The following is a 17,928-nucleotide window of genomic DNA, read 5'->3' as shown; positions in this document are numbered from 1 at the left end:
AACTCCTAGAAAACTAAGCGTTCGAGGCCTTATGTAGCCAGACGATGACGCAGGGTCAGCACCTCCTGCATTCGGTCCTATTTTGCTCTTGCCACTACCATCAGATCCACCACCAACACCATCATTACCAGCTGCCAACCCCCGCCCAATTCCACGGCCTCTTCCACCAGCCTTCCTCATTTTTGGTAGAAATGTAGACAAAATCCAACAAACTATATAGTAATGTAAAACAAGGTACAAGGTGTCTATAGGACAGGGGAGATTTAGAATTTCTGCACACACTTGTGGACAGTGGACACTTTTGGATTGTGTGAGGCCCACTGATATCTGAGCGCTATGTGACAGGCTCGATGGCACAGCTGCCTGTGACCAAAGTGACGAGAGGATAATGGAGATTTTGAATCTCTGCGCACACTTTTGGACACTGGACACTTGTGGATTGTGTGAGGCCCACTGATATCTGAGCGCTATGTGACACGCTCGATGGCACAGCTGCCTGTGACCAAAGTGACGAGAGGATAATGGAGATTTTGAATCTCTGTGCACACTGGACACTTGTGGATTGTGTGAGGCCCACTGATATCTGAGCGCTATGTGACAGGCTCGATGGCACAGCTGCCTGTGACCAAAGTGACGAGAGGATAATGGAGATTTTGAATCTCTGCGCACACTTTTGGACACTGGACACTTGTGGATTGTGTGAGGCCCACTGATATCTGAGCGCTATGTGACACGCTCGATGGCACAGCTGCCTGTGACCAAAGTGACGAGAGGATAATGGAGATTTTGAATCTCTGCGCACACTTTTGGACACTGGACACTTGTGGATTGTGTGAGGCCCACTGATATCTGAGCGCTATGTGACACGCTCGATGGCACAGCTGCCTGTGACCAAAGTGACAAGAGGATAATGGAGATTTTGAATCTCTGCGCACACTTTTGGACACTGGACACTTGTGGATTGTGTGAGGCCCACTGATATCTGAGCGCTATGTGACACGCTTGATGGCACAGCTGCCTGTGACCAAAGTGACGAGAAGATAATGGAGATTTTGAATCTCTGCGCACACTTTTGGACACTGGACACTTGTGGATTGTGTGAGGCCCACTGATATCTGAGCGCTATGTGACAGGCTCGATGGCACAGCTGCCTGTGACAAAAGTGACGAGAGGATAATGGAGATTTTGAATCTCTGCGCACACTTTTGGACACTGGACACTTGTGGATTGTGTGAGGCCCACTGATATCTGAGCGCTATGTGGCAGGCTCGATGGCACAGCTGTGACCAAAGTGACGAGAGGATAATGGAGATTTTGAATCTCTGTGCACACTTTTGGACACTGGACACTTGTGGATTGTGTGAGGCCCACTGATATCTGAGCGCTATGTGACACGCTCGATGGCACAGCTGCCTGTGACCAAAGTGACGAGAGGATAATGGAGATTTTGAATCTCTGCGCACACTTTTGGACACTGGACACTTGTGGATTGTGTGAGGCCCACTGATATCTGAGCGCTATGTGACACGCTCGATGGCACAGCTGCCTGTGACCAAAGTGACGAGAGGATAATGGAGATTTTGAATCTCTGCGCACACTTTTGGACACTGGACACTTGTGGATTGTGTGAGGCCCACTGATATCTGAGCGCTATGTGACAGGCTCGATGGCACAGCTGTGAGAAAAGTGACTAGAGGATAAGGGAGATTGGATTGCTTTTAAAAAAGCAGTTTGCGGAGCAGTGGGTAAACAGCAATGCCAGCGTGTCAGGAAGCCTTAAAAGGCAGCCCAACAACCAACACCACTGATACACCACAATATAGCCTCCCCTTGCACTGCACACACAGTGACTTGTGTGTTGTGCAGGCCAAATCGCTAGCAGCAGAAGCAGTTTTTTTGTCTTCTTCCCTGCCTAACGCTCTCCCTACAGAATCAGCAGCAACCTCTCCCTATACTAAGATCGGCAGAAGTAAGATGGCGGTCGGCGTGCACGCCCTTTTATACCCCCTGTGACGCCCACCAAAGCAAGCCAATCACTTGCATGCCCTTCTGAAAGATGGTGGTGACCCGTGCCTAGGTCATCACGTTGCCCACAGTGTCCGTGGATCCTGATTGCCTGAAAAAGAGCGCAAAACAAACTTTTGAAACGCGACTTTGGCGCGTAAGTCGCCGACCTCGTGGCCGACCTCATCCTAGGGTCGGGTTTCGTTTCATGAAACCCGACTTTGCCAAAAGTCGGCGACTTTTGAATTTTTTCGACCCGTTTCGCTCAACTCTAGTTCGCTTGCACGGGATTCCTGAGAACATTGTATCTGACAGAGGAGTTCAATTTGTGTCTAAATTTTGGAGGACGTTCTGTTCCAAGTTGGGAATTCAGTTGTCCTGCTCCTCTGCTTTTCACCCTCAGATCAATGGGCAGACAGAGAGAACAAACCAGACCTTGGAGTCGTATTTGAGATGTTTTATTTCCGCTGATCAGGATGATTGGGTTTCATTTCTGCCCTTGGCCAAATTTGCTTTAAATAATAGAGCTAGTTCTGCCACTTTGATGTCACCTTTTTTTGTAACTTTGGGTTTCATCCTCGATTTTCTTCAGGGCAGGTGGAGCCCTCTGCCTGCCCAGGTGTTGACACTGTGGTGGAGAGAATGCACCAGATCTGGGACCAAGTGGTGGATAAGTTATCTCTCTCCCAGGAAAAGGCCCAGCGGTTTTCCAATCGTCATAGGACCATTGGTCCCCAGTTTAAGATTGGTGATATGGTGTGGTTATCATCAAAAAATATTGCTATGAAGGTGGCTTCTCCTAAGTTTAAGCCTAGATTTATTGGACCTTACAAGATTTTGGAGATTATTAATCCGGTCTCTTTTCGTTTGGCTCTTCCTGTCACATTTAAGATCCATAATGTGTTCCATAAGTCCTTGTTGAAGAGGTTTGTTGAGCCAGTTGTGCCTGAGGTGGCACCTCCGGACCCTGTATTGGTTGAAGGTAACTTGGAATATGAGGTAGAGAAAATTCTGGATTCCCGTCTGGCTAGACGGAGACTCCAGTATTTGGGTAAGTGGAAAGGTTATGGTCAGGAGGATAATTCCTGGGTCTCTGCCTCTGATATTCATGCCAAAAGATTGGTGCGTGCCTTTCATCGGGCTCACCCTGATCACCCTGGTAGCGTTGTTGAGGGTTCGGTGACCCCTCCTCAAGGGGGGGTACTGTTGTGAGTTCATTTTCCCCTCCATCACTGAGGCCTGGTGAACTCCCTATTCTAGTGAAGGAAGGTAGTGAGCCTGATTATCAGGCACCTGGGACAAATGAAGACGATTGGCTGAGTGGAGTCACTGACTGGATTTAAGGCAGCCTACGCCCTTTCTGCCCTGCGGGTGATTTCTCTGTGGACTCTTGGACACCAGTCTGATTCCTGCTCTCCTAAAGCTAAGTTTTCTGTTTTGCCTTTTTGCATTTAAGATTTGTTTTTGTTTTTCTTGCTTTTTGGATTCTGCCACTCCCTGCTGGAGTGTGCAGTGTTCCGTGAGCTCTGTCTTCTGAAAGTACCTGAGTGCTGATTTAGTTTTTGAAGCTTAGTTGCTTCAGGGCCATTTTTATATCAGCTTGTTGGCTTTTGTCTCTGATAGGGTTTTGGCAGATTGCAGACAGCAGCCTTCCTATCCGTTCCTATCTAGGTAGTTTTTGGCTCCGTCTTTGCTCAGCCTGTCTTTCTGTCTGTGTAAGTGTTTTCATCTTGCTTCACCGTCATTATATGTGGGGGGCTGTCTATTGCTTTGGGGTCTGCTCTGGGGCAGTTAGATTTCCCCTTTCCTTCTTTAGGCCTATGTATCTCTCCGGCTGTGATCGAGGGGTCTAGGTCATCGTAGGAACCCCCCACGGCTACTGCTAGTTGTGTTGATAGGTTCAGGGGTCTGCAATCTGATAGTTGCCAACTTCTCTGGTTTTCTGGACTTAGCTAGCATTTCTGTTTTTGCCTCCTATGGTGACTCAATCATAACAGGGTAGATTTTGTGATACCTGTGCACCGAGATAAGAAGTTACATATGGTAATTCAACTCATGTAAAGTTACATTTTGAAGATACCCATACAATAAAGGAAATAATTATTTGATCCCTTGCTGATTTTGTAAATTTGCCCACTGACAAAGACATGAACAGTCTATAATTTTAAGTCTAGGTTAATTTTAACATTGAGAGATAGAATATCAAAAATAAATTCCAGAAAATTGCATTGTATAAATTATATACATTTATCTGCATTTTGCAGTGAGAAATAAGTATTTGATCCCCTACCAACCATTAAGAGTTCTGGCTCCTATAGACCAGTTAGACGCTCTTAATCAACTCATTGGGGCTTGGAAGGGAAGTGGTCACGTTTTGAAATGCAGACTTTGATGGAATGTTCTGCGGGTGTCATGTGCGTTTGGAGAGCCTCTGATGTACCTAAACTATTGAAACTCCCCACAAGTGATCCCATTTTGGAAACTAGACCCCCCACGGAACTTATCTAGATGTGTGGTGAGCACTTTGAACCCCTAAGTGCTTGACAGAAGTTTATAACGCCCGGGCGTGAAAGTAAAAAAATCATTTTTTTCCACAAAAATGATATTTTTGCCCCCAATTTTTTATTTTACTAAGGGTAACAGGAGAAATTGGACCCCAAAATTTGTTTTGCAATTTGTCCTGAGTACGCTGATACCCCATATGTGGGGGTAAAACACTGTTTGGGCGCATGGCAGAGCTTGGAAGGGAAGGAGCACCATTTGACTTTTTCAACGCAGAATTGGCTGGAATTGAGATCAGACGCCATGTTGCATTTGGAGAGCACCTGATGTGCCCAAAGAGTGGAAACCCCCCAATTATAACTCCAACCCTAACCCCAAAACACCCCTAATCCTAGCCCTAACCCTAGCCCTAACCATAGCCCTAACCGTAGCCCTAGCCCTAACCCTAACCCTAATGGGAAAATGGAAATAAATACATTTTTTTATTTTATTATTTTTCCCTAACTAAGGGGGTGATAACGGGGGGTTTGATTTACTATTTATGGCAGTTTTTATATTTGGCAGCTGTCACACGCTTAAAGACTTTTTATTGTAAAAATAGTTTTTGCATCACCACATATTGAGAGCTATAATTTTTCCATATTTCGACCCACTGAGTCATATGAGGTCTTATTTTTTGCGGGACGAGTTGACGCTTTTATTTCTATCATGTTCAGGCATGTGACATCTTTTGATCACTTTTTATTCCAATTTTTGGGACGCAGAATGAACAAAAACCAGTGTTTCATGAATTTCTTTTGGGGGTGCGTTTACACCATTCCATGTGCGGTAAAATTGATAAAGCCCTTTTATTCTTCGGGTCAGTACGGTTACAGCAATACCTCATTTATGTCTTTTTTTATGTTTTGGCACTTTTATGCAAAGAAAACAATTTTATATAAAAAATAATTATTTTTGCATCTCTTTATTCTGCGAGCTATAACTTTTTTACTTTTTGCTGATGATGCTGAATGGTGGCTCATTTTTGCGGGACGAGATGACGTTTTCAGCGGTACCATGGATATTTATATGCGTCCTTTTGATCGCGCGTTATTGCACTTTTTGTTTGGCGGTATGATAATAAATCATTATTTTTTGCTTCGTTTATTATTTTTATTTTTTAAAGGGTTCGCTTAAGGGGTTAACTAATGGGACAGTTTTATAGGGCGGGTTGTTACGGACGTGGCGATACCAAATATGTGTACTTTTATCATTTTTTTTTCTAGAAAATGAATTTATTAGGGAATTTTTTTTTTTTTTTAATTTATTTAGCGATTTTTAAAAAATTATTTTTACACTTTTTTTTAACTTTATTACATTGTCCCAGGTGGGACATCACTGTCCTGTGACAGATCACTGATCTGTCACATCACAGATCACTGTGAGAGATCAGCGATCTGTCACAGGCACTGCACAAGGCTTCCTCCTTGCCTGCGCTTTGCAGGCATGAGGAAGCCAGCTCCCTGCAGGCCCCCGAAGGTCCCCGTCGCCATCTTGGATTCGGGGACCTGCAGGGATGGAGCCTCCCGCAGCAGCGCTGCACATTGCGCTGCTGTGGGGGGCTCAGGGAAGCACGGAGGGAGCCCCCTCCCTGCCAATTCTTCCCTTTAACCCCCGGTACACCGCAATCGTGTTTGATCGCGGTGTGCAAGGGTTTAACGTGTCGGGGGCGGTCTGTGACCGCCCCTGACACATGGTGCCGGGTGTCAGCTGTGATAATCAGCTGACACCCGGCCGCGATCAGCGGCGCTCACCACGTGGGCGCCGCTGATCGCTGTGACGTACTATCCCGTCCCTGGGAATTAAGTACCAGGGCACATGGACGGGATAGTACGTCTGATGGCAGAAAGGGGTTAAAGATGATCTGCAAAGAGGAGTGGACCAAAATTCCTCCTGACATGTGCGCAAACCTCATCATCACCTACAAAAAATGTCTGACTGCTGTGCTTGCCAACAAGGGCTTTGTCATGAAGTATTAAGTGTTGTTTGCCAGAGGGATCAAATACTTATTTCTCACTGCAAAATGTAAATAAATTTATATAATTTATACAATGTGACTTTCTGGATTTTATTTTTGATATTCTATCTCTGAATGTTAAAATTAACCTACCCTTAAAATTATAGGCTGTTCATGTCTTTGTCAATGGGCAAACTTACAAAATCAGCAAGGGATCATATACTTATTTCCTTCACTGTATATAGTTGTGAGATGAATGCTGGTGTACCAGATATCTCTCACTATCCGCCATACACATGCATACACAGTCCAGCCAAGCATACATGTGATTTCAATGAGGAGAGGGGTCTGGCAGCTGCATAATTCTCTTAGGAAGAAAAGCTTTAGAGATTAACATTACTAATAACTTCGAGAAAACTCACAAACATATTAGATGGTTAGTCGATCCTGTCAAAAATATTGGGTTTGCTTGACATTAATCTAATGCATATAAAAGATTTAAAGGGGTTGTCTTCTACTGGAACAAAACATTCTTAAATGTTATATTCCCCTTTGTAAATAAAAATACCCTATACTCATCTTCAACGCTGTTCCAGCGATTTCAGTATTGGGTCTTCGGAAGGTCATGTGACACTGTCCTGCCACATGAGCTGAGCAGCCAATAATCGACCGCTAAAAGGCTGGAGTTCTAAAAGTCCAAAATTTGACCAAAGGAAGTGAGAGAACAGAAGCCCAATAGCGTCTGCTCATTGGCTCCAGGGCTCATCTGGTATAACAATGTCATCTGAGCTTCGGGAGAGGAGGCTCTGACATAACTGAAAAGAGCAGGAAGTGGGTATAGGGTATTTTTATTGAGTAAATGCCACTCCAGAGGGTTTTTTTTTTGCAGTGCTGAAGTGGTGTCATTTACCTAAGTCCCTTGCACCTAGTCTCATACTTACCAGCCGTTGTCTTCCTCTGTTCTCGGCACCACTCCCGTAGACTTCTACACTTTTTGCTGGGCGAGCCGGAGTCGCTACTCAGTGTAAGTCTGTGTGAGCAATAACGTGGCCAGAACGAGGGTCTCATAAACTTACACTGAGAACTTGTGACAGTAACCTCTGAGTTCCAGTCAGTCAGAAGTTGCAGACACAACATGGCGGAGAAGGACCGGTGTTGTGCTGGGAAGCGCTGAAGACAGCGGCTGATGAGTATAATTCTTGGTCACGGAACTTATGTTAGTGACACCACTCCAGCCCTGAGAAAAGGAAAAAACTCTGGCGTGGTGCTTTAAAAGGGGGAATATACTATTTAGGAAGGGATTACCTGAGTAAATGACAACACCTTTAACTTATCTTTTCATTACTTAAAAGGGTTCATTGACAGATCAGTAAGGAGGCTAAGGGAATGGAATTTCTTTGCCGGTGTCATCTAAAATACCGTACTACTGAATATTGCTGGGAATCCTCTTTAAATCCTAACAGAATTTTCTCTTTTTTGGGTTATGTTAACCGTAATCTCGCACTCCCTAATGCCACGCTTACTTGGTTCCTAGGTTGTGCATATACAATTTTTTACAATAGGGCCCAATATGTGACATATGCCAGAGTACATTCTTTTGACAGACCTAGTTTTATTCACATCCCAATTTTCCCACTTTTTTCCAAGCAGGTGGAGCTGGTATACTATTGCAGTCATTGACTTCTTTTTTACTTGCTGTATTTGCCACTCATGTCTCATTTAAGTATGAATATGCAATCAGGAACCTAGAAAAAAAAAGCTGAGTAGATATCCTCTGCAGGACACAGAATAAGTCATTTAAGTCAGTGTTGGGAATAGAACAAGCATGGACGTGCACGGTATCCACTGTACTCAATGGCATTCCTGATCCCGCAGGGTATCTGTCTTTTCTCCCAGACTCTGCTATGGGTGCAGCATGCCTTCATCCTAAGCTTACATTGGCATGCAAAACAATAGAAAATATTATATGAAACAATGAGCCGTTTTATATTGTCTGCATGCTACAGTAGTTTCTTATGCAATCATAGCTTTCAAGAATTTGCTTTTTCATTTCGAAAAAAAATGCTGGTGCTAGGAATCTTACGTGCAAAATATTACCCAAATGTCATATGACATTAAGGATTACATTAGGACAAAAAATATGCGTTTATTAATTTCTTATTATATATTTATGTTAGCTTGGGCTTTATTTTATTATTCAAATGTTATGCAAATGCATAGATTTAAATTATAGCGTTTTGTCTACTTTCAGCCTCCACTAGAGGGAGCACAGGAGCTTACTGCATACTGTGTCATTGTTGTTTTCATTGTATAACCGTATTCAGTAAGCTCCTGTGCTCCCTCTAGTGGTGGCTGTGGCCAGAATGTTGCATTTTAAAGGGAACCTGTCAGTATAATGAATAAAAACAGCCTGATATGTATGTGAGCAGATCGTTTAGCTTTTCTTTCTAGTCCTGTAATGATCACAAGCAGGCATTCTCGATGGAAAGAAGGCTTAATCATTATCACATATGATGATTCTTTATTGAGCGAGCAGTGAGACTGGCTTTTTTACTGTATGAGCAATGAGATTATGCAGCTCTCTGCCACAAAATGTGTTAATGGATTCACTAAAAACTAAAAAAAAAAACAGACTTAGGGTATAGAACTACGGAGTGTGAAAACATAAAATAGTATAATATTACAGATGAAGCCAATTCTGCCAATCTCTACAATATATATATGCACACAAATGAAAGATAATTATGTGGTTATAACACTATTACTCCTAAACATAGGGTCAATATACCCCGAGTACTAAACAAGCACAAGAGGGGATGTCTTTTTTGAAAAATATAATATTTCAGGTTGTGGGTGCTAGATTCTGTGATGGGACGTTAATCAAGGGAACTAGTCTGATTTCCGTATGTGGAGTCGGGAAGTAATTTTTCCTTTACTATGGGGCAATTAGCATCTGCCTCATGGTTTTTCTTTCTTTCTCTGGACCAGCATGTTAGGTCATAGGTTAAACGCTATAAATTTGTGTCTACTTTCAACCTTAAAACTACAAAACTATGATAGGTGTTTCCCAGTAGGTGAAGTCCGCCTTTGTGTGCCAATGAAGCAATAGCACAGTGGTCCCAAATGCTGCATTTGCCCGTAATTTTTGCCTACAGTAGAATTCGATGAGGATTTTACAAGGTCATACCTATTACTTCAGGTATAAAGTAAGAACGTAGCATTTAGCCTAAGTTTTTGCACCTACATCCACATGTAATCAGAATATCCTATATATAAAAGGAATCTAAACAAAGTATATGTTTTTGTTACTTACTTAGTGTTTTACAGACTTCTGTGACTGCTTTGAAGACCAGAGATGAGAAACTAACTTTAAGTCTGACAGTTTTCATATTTGGTAGTCGGAGACGAAGAACCTTGTGCTGAGGGGTGAAAAAAAGCTTTGCGTTGGCTTGTACTCCACATTTGTCTAGAGTCCAGTGAGTCTTTAGTAACCAGCAGTTTTTTTGTTCCCACCATAGTGCGTAGTCGGACCAGTCCCTGGCCACACCTAGACACACACATAAGAAAGTTTATTTGAGTTAGGACAGAAACTCTCAAATAGAAGACAAGAGATGCTGTCATATATATATCCATTTTATTCACAGATGATTATGTCTTCAATGCTTTAGGTCTGTGTTTTTGAAACTTACCATTAATGAACGCCAACAACCCTTTGTCTTGAGGATTTTTGTCACTTAGGTCAGCAGACAGATGGTGAACATACTAGATTTCTAATGGCTTTGATGTGAGACTATTGAGCGTTATCTCTGACGACTGGTCAGCCAGAAGTTGGCGGCACAGGAAGGGAGCGGTGCCGGGAATAGGTGAAGATGGTGGATGGTAAGTATAATACACCCTGCTGGAATGATGCTTTAATACAATTATTCTCTCTCCATTAAGCACAATACCCTCTTCTGCTCATTCGACTGATGATTGCCGGCAAGTTTACTTGAGCTGCTAGTAAGGAACAAGCATTCTTATGAACACTTTTTTGATGACTTTCGGCCCATCTAAATGTATTATTAGAGAATATCCTTTCTTACCCTTTACCGTCAAGTCAATATTTTATAGAATTTAATTTATTGAGTATTTGACGCATACTCAAATTTAAGAGCACAATAGCTTAATCCAAATATGTCAAACTCTGGCCCATGGGACAAGTCTAACCCGCAGGGTGAGTATATTTGGCCCGAGACACCGGTCTGGTCCTTCAAGTTTATTTGGCGCACCTGACATCAGACTTTCAAATACAGGTGCTTCTCACAAAATTAGAGTATCATCACAAAGTTAATTTATTTCAGTTCTTCAATACAAAAAGTGAAACTCATATATTATAGAGTCATTACATACAGAGTGATCTATTTCAAGTGTTTATTTCTGTTAATGATGATGATTATGGCTTACAGCCAATGAAAACCCAAAAGTCATTATCTCAGTAAATTAGAATACTTTATAACACCAGCTTGAAAAATAATTTTAAAATCCGAAATGTTGGCCTACTGAAGAGTATGTTCAGTAAATGCACTCAATACTTGGTCGGGGCTCCTTTTGCATCAATTAGTGCATCAATGTGGCATGTCATGGAGGTGATAAGTCTCTGGCACTGTTGAGGTGTTATGGAAGCTCAGGTTGCTTTGATAGCAGCCTTCAGCTCATATACATTGTTGGGTCTGGTGTCTGTCATCTTCCTCTTGACAATACCCCATAGATTCTCTATGGAGTTAAGGTCAGGTGAGTTTGCTGGCCAATCAAGCAACATGATACTTTTGTTTTTAATCCAATTATTGGTACTTTTGGCAGTGTGGACAGGTGCCAAGTCCTGCTGGAGAATGAAATTTCCATCTCCATAAAGCTTGTCGGCAGAGGGAAGCTTGAAGTGCTCAAATTTTCCTGGTAGACGGCTGTGCTGACTTTGGTTTGATAAAACACAGTGGATCTACACCAGCAGATGACATGGCTCCCCAAACCATCACTGATTGTGGAAACTTCACACTTGACCTCAAGCAGCTTGGATTCTTTGTCTCTCCACTCTTCATCATACTCTGGGACCTTGATTTCCAAATTAAATGCAAAATTTACTTTCATCTGAAAACAACACCATGGACCACTTAGCAACAGTCCAGTTCTTTTTCTCCTTGGCCCAGGTAAGATGCTTCTGACATTGTCTATTGGTCATGAGTGGCTTGACACAATGAATGCGACACTTGTAGACCATGTCCTGGATACGTCTGTGTGTGGTGGCTCTTGAAGCAATGACTCCAGCAGCAGTCCACTCCTTGTGAATCTCCTCCAAATTTTTGAAAGGCCTTTTCTTAATAATCCTTTCTAGGCTGTGGTTATCCCAGTTGCTTGTGCACCTTTTTCTACCACACTTTTTCCTTCCACTCGACTCTCCATTAATATGCTTGGATACAGCACTCTGTGAACAGCCAGCTTCTTTAGCAATGACCTTTTGTGGCTTACCCTACTTGTAGAGTGTCAATGACTGCCTTCTGGACATCTGTCAAGTAAGCAGTTTTCCCCATGATTTTTTTTGTTAACTATGCTAATTTACTGAGAAAATGACTTTTGGGTTTTCATTGGCTGTAAGCCATTATCATCAACATCAAAATAAATAAACACTTGAAATAGATCACTCTGTTTGTAATGACTCTATATAATATATGATTTTCACTTTTTGTTTTCAACAACTGAAATAAATTAAACTTTTTTCATGATATTCTAAATTTGTGAGAAGCACCTGTATGACGGCATCCTAGATGCTGATACAGTACACTGCTGGTTTTGTATTCATATTAAAGATCCCATATGTGGTTTCAGGTCATCTATGTGGTTTTATCGCAACATGTTTCGAAGTTAGCACAAAATGGTTGGGGTTCTCCTGATGAAGAAGTGTACTAACTCTCAAAGACGTTGAGATAAAACCGCATAGATGATCTGGAACCGCATTTGAGATTTTTAATATAGAAGTAGCAGCTCATATTTAACAACTTTTTTCCTACAACTTGAATGCTCTAAGACTAACATCCCCTATAATCTGAACCTCCGACATCCATTTCCAGGACTTTTTTCATGTGCTGCACCAGATCTTTACAATGTATTGTCCCCAGACAATATGGTTATTCCCCAGTGTTCACAGTTTAAAACAGGTTAAAAAAACACTTCTTTAGGCTGAACAATCACATCACTACACTGATAAAACTTTTCTATCTTTTCTTTTCCTACATTTTCATAGCAATTCGGCCCTTATATCATCTGTTCACACACATTAACTGCTCTCAGTAGCACTTGTATCTTGACAAACACAGATACTGTCTGGTAACCAGTTCACGGAATAAATGCCCTTATTTATTATAAAGATGTCTGGACCATACACTACAAGCACTTTTACGTTTTGTGTCACCCCTACTTCCTCATAGACTGTAAGCTCTTGTGAGCAGGATCCTCACTCCTTGTTGGAATTGCTGACTATTGTGTCATTCTGTAATGTCTTATGTTATTTGTACATGTTCCCTCTGAATAGTAAGCTGCTGTGAAACATGTTGGTGCTATAGAAATAAAATGATTATTTTTATTAATATTATATTTTGCTGTAACACATAGCTGTGGAAATTACTAAAAGCTCAAAATGAACATTGAGTGATCAATGTAAGAAACACGAGCAAACACCTGGATAAAGTATACATGACATATAACAATAGTATATGACATTTAGTAGGTTTACATGTCATTTCTTTTCATGCCTTAGGCCCAGAGAGATTAACTAACTTCTAAAATACAAAATGGTATTAAAAGCTGTCTTTGTTGTGTGGAAAAAAAAATTACCTTGAGGCCACAAATTCCTTGGTAAAACAATACTAAGAATACATAAACTTTGAGACACTCAACGAGTACATTGTTATTCTACATATAAAGACTCAACATGGTCCATCGTGGTATTGATGAGTCTCAATCCATTGTGAACATATAACCCCTAAAATATATGTTTAATAGAAATTCTAAAATAACACCTAAGGAAACCCTCAATGCACAAAATTAGTGATAAACATACAGAAAATTTCGAAATATACTAAGTTAATGACTTTCAGTAATCCTTATTTTGAGACAGTCACAAGAACTTCCATAGGGAGCCACTATCTTTCCTCCTACATACACCATAAAATATGGGGATGAGTTGAAGGGTAGCAGGAGGAACAAGTGGACTAGATAAGCTCTACAGGAGATATCCCAGGTACTACCACACACGGCCTAGGATGCCCTACGTGTCCACTAAAACATCACTGCCTACCAGCTCCTGAAAAAATGTTAAAATAATCATTGTTGCAGTTAAATAATTTTGTTAAACCATTGAAGTCAATGAGAAATGATCAATTTTGTAGTGGATATCAAATAGGTTTAGTTCCTCTTATGAGTAGCACAAAACATTTTTTTACAATGTAAAAATTAAAAATAAATATACAAATCCTAAATGGCCAACATTGGTCTTTTATAGAAATTTTGGACAACCACCAGTTCTTACGTCATCCAGAAGTAAATGTGGTATAGTGATACAATATACTTACCAATTTGTTCTACTAGTTTGAACATTACTCCACCAATATGAAGATCTCCAGACACTCTTATTGTGACATCAAGATTCTCGAATTCGTTCTGTTGGTCCACGGTCACACATAGTTCCCATGATGCCGGTCCAACAGCAGCTGTGTGAGTCATTATGGAAAGCTCAAAGGGGGAGAAAGAAAAAGTGTTATAAGCCATATGTCTACATTAAGAAGAGTCTTAGGCCACGTAGACACTAGAAAAGTTGTTGCATGGCATCACAATACATATGGATGATCGTCTTAAAACCTTATGTATGAGTGCGAAATTTCATTGCTGTGAATTTACAGCTCATTCAGATGATAAGATTATACGGATGTGTGCTGTCTGAAAATCAGACAGTGCACTGATCAAGTGTAATTCAATAGAGCTGTTCAGATAACAGCTTTTCACACTTGTGCTGTGTGAAAAAAAATTGCAGCATCACTGTGCTCTTCCAGGAATAAGACGAAAGTCGCCTATGCAAATCTATTGGTGCACAAAAACAATTGACACTTCCATTTATGGATCATCTGGGCAGTATCCGATATTTACGGATACATCGCCATTATTTACCTAGGAATCTGTACTTGATCATGTACATTTTAAAATGTGAAGGTATAAAAACCAGCCCAATTCACATTTCTGCACAGCAAAAGCGTTGGACGATAATAGAAAAAACTAGAGGACATGGAGGTCACCCACTCATACTCCATGGAGATGTTATTCTTGGTCAGCTTTGGATTTAGGACACCAGTGCTGTAAAGCAACCAAGATGGCAATGATATGTGGTCATAAGTGCCCACTAAAGTAGATCAAACCCATGTCTGACAGTTGTGTGATGTGTAAAACTCACAGTTCACATCACTGTACACTTTTGAACACCAAATCTGTGGAACCTGTCAATAATCTACTGTAATATTTTTAGGCCCGACAGATCCCTATGACTGTTTCCTGAAAGACTGACATGACAATTAGCCCAGTTGTACCTTTTGGGGTTGAGGTACATGCCTGTTAATGAGTTTGTGTATCTTATGATTCTCCATAATTCCTTGCAGCTATCACCTCGCATGTTCTAATGCAGTCAATCACAGGGGACTGTATCATGGACTATAAATGATGTGGGCAGGGAATGCAGCAGCTATTTTAGGATTTTACAGCCTATGGACAGGAGGTCAGAGTGCTCTGCTCATTACACATAGGGATAGAAAAAGACCTATATTTTATTGCTATGTACTATTTCATTGTTGAAAAACATTTAAAATGGGAGTTGTAGTCTCAGTCTGTGATAATAATACAAAGTTTTAAGTGATGGGGAGGTGCTGGATCTGCAGAGTCTGGGTGACTGTGCATTGATTGATATGTGATATTCTACAGTAACAGCACCTTAATAACACCATTTTTGTTCTTCACACACACTGTATATAATACAGCTGTCCTAATTTTGCTACAAAAAAAATCTTGAAACCAAGGATTTTTTGTCAGAGGAAATATGCTTCTTGGCTTGTGAGAAAGACAAGTCATAAACTCTATATTTTTTGTGTTTATTGTCTTTCTTTTAAAAAGCAAAGACAAAAACCCTCCACGATCCAGAAATTTAAATACACTTGTCTACCTCCTAAAATGTGTGTGCTGTAAAAACAAAATTATTTTGTTTGTCAATTTCCTTATTGTAACAGCACAATTTTCCCTTCACCCATGACAGCACCACATGAGAGAGGGATCCGCCCCGCCAGGACAGGAACCTACTGAGACATAAGGGGCGGCACCTCTCCCCCGCTTCAGTTGGGTTCCTGTCCTGGAAGGAATCCCACTGTGGCGGTGCCTGTCATGGGCGAAGAGAAAGAAGACCCAGGCCCGTCCCGGCGCGGGAAGAACAGGTAGCTTACCTGTAGCGCCGGCCGTCGGGTCCTGGAAGCGCAGTCCCCGGGGTCCCTGGGGCTCCGGGTTCGTGCGGGCGTGGATGGGATCCCGGTGGCTCCGGGAAGCCCCCACCGCGCCGCCCTCCCCTCGCGCACGCCGCATCTCGATCCCCGTGGCAGGGGAGAGACGCTGGCGTCTTCCGGCCGCTGACGTCAGCGGCGCTTGGAATGCTGGGTGCGCCGGCTGACGTCAGCAGAAGGCGACGGTGTAATGGCGCCGGGTGCGACGCCGGCCGGCTTTCTGAAGCGCTGGGCCGGCGGTCGCAGGGGGGAGGGGAGGAAGACGCTCACCAGGCGGAGGCATGCAAATTAAAAGGGGAAGACAGCGGTAGATCGGCGGTGCAAGATGGAGTCCGAGCAGGAACGTTCAGCGTCCCTGCCTCCCTCACAGCCCTCTGGCAGAAAGCATGGAAGCCATTCAAGCAGCAGTCGCCCCAGCCGCAGGTCGGGGCACTCCTCAAGGTCCAAAGAGCGCGGGTCAGGTGCTCCGACGCAGCCTCCAAATCCGGTACCCTTGATTACGGGTGGTGAGTGATCTTCGTGAATGTCAGCAGTATATTAATAGGGGGTTTTTCTATTGTATGCTTCACCCTGTAGGAAAGGCCCAGAAAAGCAGGAAGCAAGAAGAACAATAGGGATTGTGCTATATGTAAATCTCCCCTAGCAAGAGACTGGCAAAAAGATCTCTGTGCTTCGTGCATTCAGCGAACTATGGCGGAGGAAGCGCCTAGTTTCGCAGCCAATCTAATATCTGCCCTCAGGTCAGAAATGGAAGGCTCAATTAAGTCCTTATTGAAAAAAGGGAAAAAAAGCAGGAAGGATTTCCCTAGTTCCCCCTCAGATTCCGCATCAGTATCATCTCAGGCGGAAAAATCATCCTCCTCAGACTCCTCAGATAGTGACACAGGGGGTAAGCCATGTTTCCCTGTAGAAGATACAGATGCCCTCCTAAAGGCCATTAGAACCACAATGGGCCTACAGGAAGAAAGGGCGGCCAAAACCCTAGAGGACGTCATGTTTGGGGGGCTTCAGGAGAGGAAAAAACGAACCTTTCCAGTAAACGCGAAAATCCAGGCGCTTATTGAGAAGGAGTGGAAAAAGCCTGAAAAATCGGGGGCCCTTCCATCCGCTTCTAAGAGGCGATACCCCTTTGAATACAAGGATACGGAAATATGGGACAAAGTCCCAAAAATAGATGCAGCGGTGTCCAGGTCTTCCAAAAGGTCGGCCCTGCCCTTGGAAGACGCAGGGGTTCTTAGAGACCCGCTAGACAAAAAAGCGGACTCATATTTGAGGCACGCATGGGAAGCAACAGCAGGAGGTCTTAAGCCGGCGATAGCGGGCACCTGCACGGCACGCTCCCTCATGATCTGGCTGCAGCAGTTAGAAGAGAAGCTGGCGTCAAGGGTCCCAAGAGAGAAGATCTTATCAGACATGTATCTCTTACACGGGGCAGCGGCTTTTCTGGCGGATACCTCGGCGGACTCTATGCGATTAACAGCCAGAGCAGCGTCACTATCAAATGCTGCTAGACGCGCGTTATGGCTTAAAGGCTGTCCGGGTGACCTTCAGTCCAAGGCCAAATTGTGCTCTCTCCCCTGCGATGGCCGATTCCTGTTCGGCAAAAACTTGGACGATATTCTGGAGAAAGCAGGCGATAAGAAAAAAGGCTTCCCCAGATTCCCTATGGATCAGAGGAGACAGCCCTTTCGGAGGGGAAGATTCAATAGAGGACGTCCTCCCGCTGACAGGAGAAGATGGGAGGATAAAAAGAAGAAAGAATCAGGGTTTATGTTTGGTGGAGGCACCTCCACCTCCAAAAAGTCACCACAGTGACGCCAGTATTCCAGTAGGAGCGAGATTGGCACTCTTTTTCCAGGCCTGGGA

At 42.9% G+C, this 17,928-nt stretch overlaps 1 protein-coding gene across 1 annotated transcript in view; it reads right to left on the bottom strand.

Moving 5' to 3' along the window:
- Window positions 1-17,928, bottom strand: part of FERMT1 (FERM domain containing kindlin 1) — a 98,114-nt gene that overhangs the window by 62,009 nt on the left and 18,177 nt on the right. Inside the window, exons 2-3 of the mRNA XM_073553872.1 lie at window positions 14,104-14,263; window positions 9,816-10,049 (exon numbers count right to left, since the gene is read on the bottom strand). Of these exons, the coding sequence (XP_073409973.1) occupies window positions 9,816-10,049; window positions 14,104-14,254 (385 nt within the window). The 5' untranslated portion in view covers window positions 14,255-14,263. The remainder of the gene's footprint in view (window positions 1-9,815; window positions 10,050-14,103; window positions 14,264-17,928) is intronic.

Source organism: Dendrobates tinctorius, unplaced genomic scaffold (assembly GCF_039654945.1).
Source record: "Dendrobates tinctorius isolate UK_male_01 unplaced genomic scaffold, ASM3965494v1 ptg000203l, whole genome shotgun sequence".
In the NCBI taxonomy this organism is placed as follows: Eukaryota; Metazoa; Chordata; class Amphibia; order Anura; family Dendrobatidae; genus Dendrobates; species Dendrobates tinctorius.
The sequence above is the reverse complement of the archived record's forward strand: the minus strand, read 5'-3'. Positions and strand labels throughout refer to the sequence as shown.